Below are 9655 nucleotides of genomic sequence, written 5' to 3' on the forward strand. Positions count from 1 at the left end.
TGAACAGTACATTGGTTTTTCGCAGAGACTGTGGGAAATTTGTAGGGCACTGGATTTTGAATTTGTAGATTCAGACAACGCTACAAAATGGCAAACGCACTATTTGATGCACTATGCAGTGAGTAGTGAAGGAATTCGGACACAGCCAAAGTTTAAAATTCTCCCTGTTCAAGGACTTTTTTTTGCAAAAAAGGAAGAAAAGTGTGTCAAGTTCTCGCATGTTCTTATTGAACTAATTAGATTTTGTTTCAAGGCCATGTCAGCCACTATGTACATTTTGTGCTACATGCGTAATCTATGGAATTCATAAGTTTTTCTTGCGTTCGTCATTCATCAACATGCACAAATTACCGTTGATCTGAATTCAGTTTTGAGCTGCTCAAAATTTTTGGCCGTTTGGGAACTACGCAGTTAATGCTTATTTTATGTAGTTTATACACAATTATTACGAGAATCTTACACAGTTCTGCGTGATTTTTGCGAGATGACTACTCAAATTTGTTGCTTTTCACGAGCGTTCCATGTATGTCCACATTCTGTATGTCTAACTGACTTTTCATGCATTTAGCACTTAGGCATAACTTTTATATTGCGTTCACAGCGCACGTATCATGTTAAAATACCGTAACATGATTGGGGCACGAATCACGAATGAATTGTATATAAACAGCACAATAATCACACACGGTTCATGTTCTACGTTGATTCATGTGTTTTTGTGTGGTTTATTTGCACTTCTTCTGTGGTTTTAATGTGGTTCATTCGTGAAACATCAGCAAAAATTTCATGCAAAGACCACAACTTTTTTCCCATTTTCAGGTATAACCAATTTTCATCCGTGCAATCGGTGCATAGAGACATAGTGGCATGACCTTCAGAGGGAGTGAAGAGCTGAGGAAATGTCAGAGTGGGAAGCAGAACAAACCCGAATCTCCTGCTGCTATAGATAGCTCAGACTTAAGTTAAGTGACGTAGACGATGAATGACTTTCATCAGCTTTCCAAAATGCATGAAAGCATGGAGAATGTGATGAGGGGGGCTTTGACACAGAGAGCAGTCTTGTTCTATAATTACACTGGTGTGACGTTCTGCAAGCATCCATGTGGCTCTTTCTACAAGAGTCATAGTTGTGGGAAAAAGGGGGCAAGGAGGAAAGTTTTTTGTTTTTTTTTATAGGGGGGGGGGGCTGAAGTTATGGGATGTCATCACAGCTGGACTCCATTCTGACCCCAACCTCAGCTAGTGAGTAGACAACGCGGAGGCTTAAAACCTGGAATTCAACGCTCTGCTGGTAATTTTGTTGCAGAGCAATTCTGTACATTAATAATTTAAAGTTGTAATAATGTAATTCGGTTTAACAATGAATGGACCCTTTAAGCTGTCACAAATGGACCTCAAGGGCACAAAGCGACTGTAAGTGTTTCATATTTCATTTACAAAACAATAAGGGAATGAAAGCTGTTTGCTGTGTGTATTTCAGGCACAGGGGTCTTCTTTGCCTGATTTCATACTCCAACTGTTTTTCCACTTTTGTAGGAACGCAGCATGGAAATCCAGAGTGCATATCTTCATGCAGAGTCCATTACAGTGGAAGAAAATCAGCTGGTGCTTTTTCCATCTGTTCTTTCAGAATACTAATATTGTGTTTACTGCTGTTTTCTTTCAATGTAAAGGGGGAAGAAAAATCACACAAATCTTTTTTGTTCCCTCTGCTTCCAGGCAAAAAACAAATGAAACAACCCTACTGGGAAAATCTCTGGAGACCCTCCTTTCTAAGAAAAGTAATTTCCATCTGCTTTTAAGCAGCACACAACAAATGCTGTGGTTGCTTACCGATAGTTTTTAATCAGGTTTTGTTCTCTGGTGTGAAAGGTGGCCAAAAAGCATTTCGGGAATTTCTGAAGTCAGAGTTTTGTGAAGAAAACCTGGACTTTTTGCTTGCCTGCCAAAACTTTCAAACTCTCCAGCGTCCAGAAGAACGGAAGAAGAAAGCAGCAAAGATTTATGAAGAGTTCATCAGGGATGACTCCCCTAAACAAGTAAGATAAACAGTCACAAATGCTGCATGTGAAACAGTCATGCAGGAGGCTGTGAGTGTTGTGCATAATGTATGAATTAAATAAATAAAAACTGCATGTTCAGTATGCATTTCTGGTTTGCGATCTTTGCAGGTAAACCTAGATTTCAACACGACAAAAGTCATCTGCCAGAGTTTGCAGCAGCCAGGTCCATCGTGCTTTGTCGTGGCACAGAAGAAAATCTTCAGCCTGATGGAGAACGACTCTTTCTCGCGCTTTTTGCAGTCCGAGCACTACAAAGTTCTCACTGGTGCGGCCTCTAAACCACGCGGTCTTCGGAAACACCGCGCAGCCATGAGGATAAAGTCTGCAGGGGATGAGCTGGAAGTGAAAAGGCTGCAGGATGGCCTTCTGCTCTGGCATGAGCACTGACTTTAGTTGAGCTGATACGTATATGCAAAATGTCACACAGGCAGATGTGGTGCTGTGACATTCATGTAGGTACCTCCACATTTGCAGCACCATAACTCGGCCCAGCAAGTTAACAACTGGAAATGACTAAAAGCAAAAAACAAAAAAATTCCAGTGATAACACACATTTAAGCAGAATTGTTTTTGAATGAAATACTATTTATGAAAATATATTTTTTATATATATCTGTTTTTTGTTTAGTTGCTGGGATGAAACTCATTTTTGTGACCTGACAGTTGATTTGATTAAGTGTGCTATCTAGTGGTGTCTTGGGGGAAGTACAAGCAAAATGAAATCATGACCAATTGCTTTTGTGTGTAGATCATTGTAGATCAGTGCTGCAGAATCAGAGAGTATTAACACAATGTTCCATTGATAAAATAAAAGTTTTATTTTAAGTATAATTTGGTTTATAATTTAGTCCCCCCCACCTGTTGTTTTCTTTAATCACGTTGTCACTTTTCCAAGTGATATCAGACCATAAAGGGCACAAGTGGACAACTCCATTATGTATCTGGTTGGTTTTCAAGATTGGGTATGGTAGTTACATGATGACCAGAGAAACCTCCCTAAATGATTGATCAGAAAACATACAAGTGAGTTTTATCGTTCTGTTTTTCAGGTCATTCCTCATCAATTTGTTGCATGTTTAAAGGATCAGTGTGGTACCATTTGGGCAAAATATGGCCACAAGGAGAAAATAAATAAAAAGAATGCAGAAGACTGTTGTAAGTGAAGATTCTGACTACACGGGACAGCTACATGAAAAAATGAGATGCAAAGTTTATGCAAACTTTATGACGATATCAACATGTAGGTATATCTAAAAAGAACAGAGAAGCAAGTGGCAGAAAAGAATAATTTTGATTGTTTTTCTTCCCCACATATGTATGATACCCCTCTTTCTGCTGTCATTTGTCAGTATTGGTTGACTATGACATAAATGCTTCAAAAACTAACACATTAAAACGTTAAAAAAATAACCTGGAGGTTAGATGAGCATTAAACATGGAGCTAAAATGGAAAATGTAAAAATAACAGCAGAAGTGACAGTAGATTTCCATCTAAATGTTTGCTAGAGCAAACCTGAGAATCAGGAGAGATAACTAGGATATTTGAGTCTAGTGTAAATGATCATTAAGATCAGTATCGGCACCAATCACAAGTGGGAGAAATATAAAACTCGTTCTTCTTTTGTTCTTGTTTAGGTTTAGAGCTTATAACGTTAACAAATGAATGAAAGCTTTTTAATTAAATATGCATTTTTCCAGCACATCACATTTTGCGTTATGTCGTGTATTTTTGGGCACATTAACATAAAAATAAAATGTACAAAACATTGTAAAATTCCACAAAAATAAAAATCCCAGAATTCTCAGCGCCTTTGCCGAATGAACTGTTCTGCGCCTGCGTGTACTCAACTATCTCCCAACAGCCACCGCGGTGCTGCCCCTAAACTCTGCCGCTCCATCGGGAGGCCTCGCAGAATTATTTATTCTGCGTCCTAACTTCATTTTTTTGCATTTTCCCCGCGGTATGTCCGTGTCTATGTCATATAGTAGACGGTATATATTTTGACTGTTTGAAGAAATAATATGTTGACTGTGAACTTACCGTTTTCATTTAGTGAGTCAGCAGACAGCTAATCAACCGTTGGTTTACTCTAGACTAGAGTTCAGCTCAAATCGCTGAAGTTAAAGTTTTGGCTAAAAAACAAATTAAGCAAATATTTTGTGTATTTTCTGAACATATTAGTCAAGATTCTTTACTTGTCTAATACTGTTACCTTATTGTTTTTTATATTTTGAAGAGAACGTTATAATAATGTTAGCAAACTCGTCAGAACTAGCTTAGTTTGAAAACGCCGTAGCTGGAGAGTCAGTTGTCCTAACCGCCTCAAACATGCAATTCGCTTTGGTCTGCATTATCTCAGTAACTGAGTCTTGCTTTCTTCCACCTATCATTATGGTCCCTAATCGGCTTTAGTCTATTTTTGCCTATCAGTAAAGCTATCAGTAAAGAAATGTTACTGGACGTCATTCGTTCTGGTGCTGTTTGCTGTTGATCGCGAGAAAAAAAAGCTGACGTTTGACCAGCTACCCCCACCACAAAAAAAAAAAACAAGTCAAACTTCCTGTGAAATTCCATACTCTGTGTTCTCTGCAGGCTCCATCTTCGTTTACCTCTGTCTCAGACCTTCCAGTTTCTCAATGGAGCCCCCGGCAAACTCTACAAACAATCACACAAGTGCTGAGGATCCATGGGAGATCACGGACAAAATCCGACTGCGGCGCTTCCTCTGCTACGGCTCAGAGGGAGACATTTTCACTGCCAAAGGTGAGAGCCACGTCAGCGTGGACAATGCTGAGGCCCTGCTCTCCTTACTTCAAGAGGAGGAGGGTGGTGCTGAAGTGGTGGAGGAGATCAGAAGGTTTGTGCAGAAGGGGCTGGCCGTTCGATTAGGCCCCACTTTTTTTGCCCTGGCTTTATGCTCCCAGCACTCCAAGCTAAATACCAGAAAGGCAGCATTCAAAGCACTGAAGGACATTTGCTCGGACCCTGCCCATTTGTTTGCTGTTATTCAGTACAAAAAGGAACTGAGAGAAAGGATGGAGTGTGGGATCTGGGGGCGCGCCCTGAGGAAGGCGGTGTCAGACTGGTATAATAAGCAAGATGCCATGGCTCTAGCTGCAACTGTGACTCGATGTAGGCAGAGAGAAGGCTGGTCACACAAGGATCTTCTCAGACTGTCTCACACCAAACCATCCACAGAAGGTGAGCTTTTTATTTTTAGTTGTTGTAGAATGGTTACATAGAAATATCCCGATCGGATTTTTTTTTTGTGCCCCCAATCAGTCGTTTGATTTTGAGGATCTGCTGATACTATTGTAACACATAAAAAAAAGAACAAATATAATAAACATATCCAGATTCTCATCTATTCTTATTAAACATATTTCTTTTATCAGTTAACACTTAAACAAGAATGTCTAGGAAATAGCTTGAACAACCAAGCAACAACAATAGTTAAAAATGAACTTGTAAAAATAGGGGACAATAAGTCAAGTGAAAAAGTTTGGTGTCTGTAGCATTAGTATTTTTAGAACCCTTGAACATTTATGGTCATATGTGATTTATATCGCCATTAAAAGCAATGACTTCTATAATCATTGTAGCAAGAAAAGGACGATGAGCATTCATGACTAGCTCATAGTTTATTTGATTTGGTTGTTTTTGAGTGATTATGAATTTTTATCTATGATCACCTTTTCCTGGAGCCATCTCTCCGATTATTCCTCATTGAAGGGTTTTGTTTGCATTAGGAAAAACGAATAGACACTTGCTGTCAGTTCAAAACGTTTATTCAAAGAGTTATTTAGCCCAGAATTTGTGAATAGTTTGCTAACACTTTTATCTGCTCCAAATAGTGCCATATTCTGCTGCACTATAAAATGTCATGATCCAGTCATGATATGTAGGCTTCTACATGGGCATTTACTTGAAGGAAGCTTGAAATATGTAGCACTGGTCATGATGGTAATAGTTAAAAGATCCCATCCCTGATCGGGATACAACATCGGATTTGGATAGCCTGAAACTACGTGATCGGCCCCGATTCCCGATCAGATCGGTACATACCTAGATACATAGCAGGTAGCCTTTTTGAGTTCTTGCTAAAACCTTTTTGTGTACTGTAGCCATGCGCTCTATAAACATGAATGACAGTTTGGTACGTATTTGGTGCAAAATTTTATAGACATAAATTAAACCAACATGTTTAAAATATAGCCAACTTTCTAAACATTTGGGATTTTGTAACTTTTTAAACTCAAGATTTGCCAGAGGTTATAATGTTCCTGCTTGAAAATGATTCTAATGTCTGTCCCGGTTTGCAGCCGTTGCCCTGATCAGCAAATATGTAACAAAAGGATGGACGGAGGTCCAGGCCTACTATGCAGACAAAGAAAACTCTGACGAGGTGGTCAAAGTGCTCTCATACCTGGAAGCGGTAGAGAAGGTGAAGCACAGTTGTGATGAAACGGTGGTCATTAATCTAATAGAGGAGCACAAGCTGGAGATGGAGCAGCTGCTCACAGAGAACCTGAAATCCAAGCAGGTGAGATGTTTTCACATATGAGGTTTCTTCTGGGATTTTTGCAAATAAGCTTCCGCTTCACCAACTTGACACACAAGAAAATCATTTGGAAAATTTGCATTTTATTTTCTTATGAGTTTTTTTTTTTTTCCTACGCCTCCTGGTGTAGCTGCAGAAAAAGTAAAGAACCCAACAACATCCCTGCATGCGTCTAATGTGGGAATGCTGATGTCGTTGCATCTTTTTTGAAGGTATGGAGATCTCTGTTGAAGGACATGCCTCTCCATTCGGTGCTGAAGATCCTGGGGAGGATGACGGCTAATAAAGTCTTGGAGCCAGGAAGCTCCACAACGCAATCTTTATGTGAAAGAATTCGGGATGAAGCAGCACTGAAGAAGGTTTAAACTCAAACGAGGTTTTACTAATGTGCTTTTAATTACACATGATGAATGATTTAAGCTTTTTACATTTGTTTTTAAACCGCCAGGCAAAGATCCATCCATTCAGTATACTTTTAGCAACAGAAAACTACAAAAGGGGCCATGGCTATATGGGCAAACCAAAATGGGAACCAAACAAAAGCATCCTAAAAGCTTTGGAATCTGCATTTTATTGCAGTTTTATGGTAAGTTTTTTTCACCCTCCACACTTTAAATGAAAACAAACATCAGCAGTTTAAATGACACAAAGTTTTTGACTTTTTATGTCCTTAGAATGTGGAGCCTGTAGGTAAACGCTTTTTAGTGGCGGTAGATGTGAGCACGTCGCTGAGCACTGTCGTCCCGGGAACGGCCATCACAACTGCAGATGCTGCTGCAGCCATAACCATGGTGAGGTTTGTTAGGAAGCTGCAGGAAGGCTTCAGTTTGTCACAGTTTGGGAGAGATGGATGGAAGCTGTTAAAGACCGCATCCAATGAAAATGGTGTTTTTGGTGTTTTTAGCATGCTCTTGTAGCATTTGTCTGACACATGTGAAAAAGAAAAAACGCTTAAAATTGCATTTCTGAGTATTTCTTTATTCAAATTGTTGTGAATCAGAAGCAGACAAAAAATTCTGTTTAATTGTTGGACAGCTTACACCAAGGGTGCTCATTACGTTGATCACAATTGACCATTTGATAGCGAAGGATGTGATGGGAGATCACGGGCCATCAAAGATAGATAAACAAAATATATAGATAGATTTTAGGACCAATAATAAAACATCTAAACATGCAGTTAATCGTGACTAAACCCTCACACATGTGAATGCAGAAGCAATCATTTGGCTGTTAGAAGATCTCTGTGTGTGTGTGTGTACGGGTGATTGGAGTTAAACTTGGAACAGCTGTTTCTATGAGCTCCTCTGGAGGAATCCTGGGTAAAGGTCTTGCTTTGTTGATACATTCTGTAGATTCCTGTGGAATTCTTTCCACCCTTTCCTGTAGGCCCTACTATAGTCGCTAAGAGAAATGACCCCCCCTCCAAAGATAACTTATTATAATTTGACTATTTTGTTTTTTAATATTTGTTTTTAGTAAAAATCTGCTTTCTGTATCTCTTTGCCACAGATCTTTACCAGGACTGAGGCAGACACGCATGTGCTGGTCTTCTCTGAAAGAGCCGTGGTTCCTTGCCCTCTTTCACCTCAGATGACCCTCGCTGAAGTAACTGCTGAATTAGTCAAGGTAGAAACATAGAAAATCGCTTTATGTTGGTATATCAAATCCATCTAAATCAAAACTCTGATATTCATGTTCTAGAACCCCAGTGGAAATACGGACAGCTCTCTTCCCATCACATGGGCCATGGAGAATGGGAAAGGTGTAGATGTGTTTATTATTCTTACCAACAACCCGCTGTGGACGTGTACAACCAGTCCGGTGGAGTCTCTGAAGAAATACAGACAAGTAAGACCTGACAAGGTTTTGTCTTTTGTCCAGGAACAGAACTTTCTACTAAGCTAAATGTATCTCTTGAAAATAAATTAAATAAGTCAGTAAAAGCACATGTGAGGAGAAAGAGAATTTTGTTTTTTCCATTTAGGAAAATTTGTTGGATTCTTTTTTCAGGCCTGCAATAGAAAGAATCCATCATGAGCAAAACACACACAAACCTTTTGCAAAAGTAAAAGAGTTGTTTTTCTTCTTGACAGACAACAGGTGCCAGCTCCAAGCTGGTGTTTTGTGGGCTGACATCATATGGACACGCCTTCACAGACACCGGAGACAGGGGCTTACTGAACGTGAGCGGCTTCGACCTCGGAGCCTTAACCGTCATTCGCAACTTTTCCCAGGACCTTATCTGACCAAACTGTTTCTGAAAGATGTGAGACTTAGAAAACAATAAGTGGACATGGCTAACATGTAGAGCGCTTATGCAAAATTGTCTGGCTTTACACTTCCTCCTTCTCCGTTTTGTCCCCAATGACGGTTGAAACCAAGTCCAGCAGGCTGGACAAGACCCTGAGACGAAAGAGAAGAATGTGTTTTACATAAGATAATGACTCCACAGGGTTTAACAGCATGAGATAAAAAGTAAATAAAGTGAGAGTCAGAAGCTTGCTCGTGGGTTATTGTGGGTCCAAAATATGTACCTATAGTATGATTGTAGGAGGTTTGATGTAATACGTAGGTGCATGTCAAATCCCAAAGCTCTCCATCTGTTTAATGTAGCAATCTATATCAATTGAGAAATGAGTAAAACCGCAAAAAACAGGAATAATAAGCTTGTTCTGCTATTCTTCTGGGATTTATCAATTTATCTTTTTATTACTAACATTTAGGATTCTTCTTACAAAAAACTTTCCTTTATTTTATCCCTTTTTAAACAGTTTTGTCCCCATCTTGTTACTTTTTAGTCTGTTTCAATGCAACTCTTATTAATTTGCTTTTATCCTGTAAAACTTTTCAGATAAAAAGACCCTGGAAACCTTAATGTGTACCTTCATCATTAAGGTCACTACTGTGTAGCATTCCCCTCTGTAGCATCACTTTTTATAGTATTTGGAAGTCACTCTTCAACCTGAATTCATTACATTAACGTGTTAATCCAAAAGACATCTGGTTACTTTGAAAGATCCGATGCAA

The 9655-nt window shown here is 39.3% G+C and overlaps 2 protein-coding genes across 3 annotated transcripts in view; both read left to right on the forward strand.

Annotated features, from left to right (window-relative positions):
* Positions 1 to 1214: 1214 nt before the first annotated feature.
* LOC101157566 (regulator of G-protein signaling 21-like) lies at positions 1215 to 2675 on the forward strand. The gene is made up of 5 exons (XM_004079089.5): positions 1215 to 1413; positions 1537 to 1605; positions 1720 to 1781; positions 1873 to 2039; positions 2172 to 2675. Exons 1-5 carry the CDS (start codon positions 1361 to 1363, stop codon positions 2448 to 2450), a joined length of 630 nt encoding a protein of 209 aa, XP_004079137.2. The 5' UTR covers positions 1215 to 1360; the 3' UTR covers positions 2451 to 2675.
* Positions 2676 to 3876: 1201 nt separating this feature from the next.
* The window catches only part of ro60 (Ro60, Y RNA binding protein), a 6258-nt gene continuing 479 nt past the window's right edge, over positions 3877 to 9655 (forward strand). Inside the window, exons 1-9 of one of the 2 annotated variants that reach the window (XM_004079003.5) lie at positions 3877 to 4024; positions 4657 to 5265; positions 6387 to 6607; positions 6838 to 6984; positions 7074 to 7211; positions 7300 to 7416; positions 8138 to 8254; positions 8330 to 8476; positions 8722 to 9655. The exon at positions 8722 to 9655 is cut by the window's right edge and continues 479 nt beyond it. In XM_004079003.5, coding sequence (XP_004079051.1) covers positions 4701 to 5265; positions 6387 to 6607; positions 6838 to 6984; positions 7074 to 7211; positions 7300 to 7416; positions 8138 to 8254; positions 8330 to 8476; positions 8722 to 8874 — 1605 coding nt within the window. In that variant the 5' untranslated portion in view covers positions 3877 to 4024; positions 4657 to 4700 and the 3' untranslated portion in view covers positions 8875 to 9655. The remainder of the gene's footprint in view (positions 4025 to 4656; positions 5266 to 6386; positions 6608 to 6837; positions 6985 to 7073; positions 7212 to 7299; positions 7417 to 8137; positions 8255 to 8329; positions 8477 to 8721) is intronic. The other variant, XM_078934934.1, reaches the window with a different exon arrangement.

Source organism: Oryzias latipes, chromosome 17 (genome assembly GCF_053564925.1).
Source record: "Oryzias latipes strain Hd-rR chromosome 17, Olatipes_Hd-rR_3.1".
In the NCBI taxonomy this organism is placed as follows: Eukaryota; Metazoa; Chordata; class Actinopteri; order Beloniformes; family Adrianichthyidae; genus Oryzias; species Oryzias latipes.

What these genes read in the sequence shown, in the direction of transcription:
- LOC101157566 (XM_004079089.5), top strand. Translation starts at nt 1,361, where the DNA reads ATGAATGGACCCTTTAAGCTGTCACAAATGGACCTCAAGGGCACAAAG. An exon ending in GACCCTCCTTTCTAAGAAAA is followed by an intron (nt 1,782 to 1,872) that starts GTAATTTCCATC and finishes CTGGTGTGAAAG; the next exon opens with GTGGCCAAAAAGCATTTCGG. An exon ending in GGGATGACTCCCCTAAACAA is followed by an intron (nt 2,040 to 2,171) that starts GTAAGATAAACA and finishes CGATCTTTGCAG; the next exon opens with GTAAACCTAGATTTCAACAC.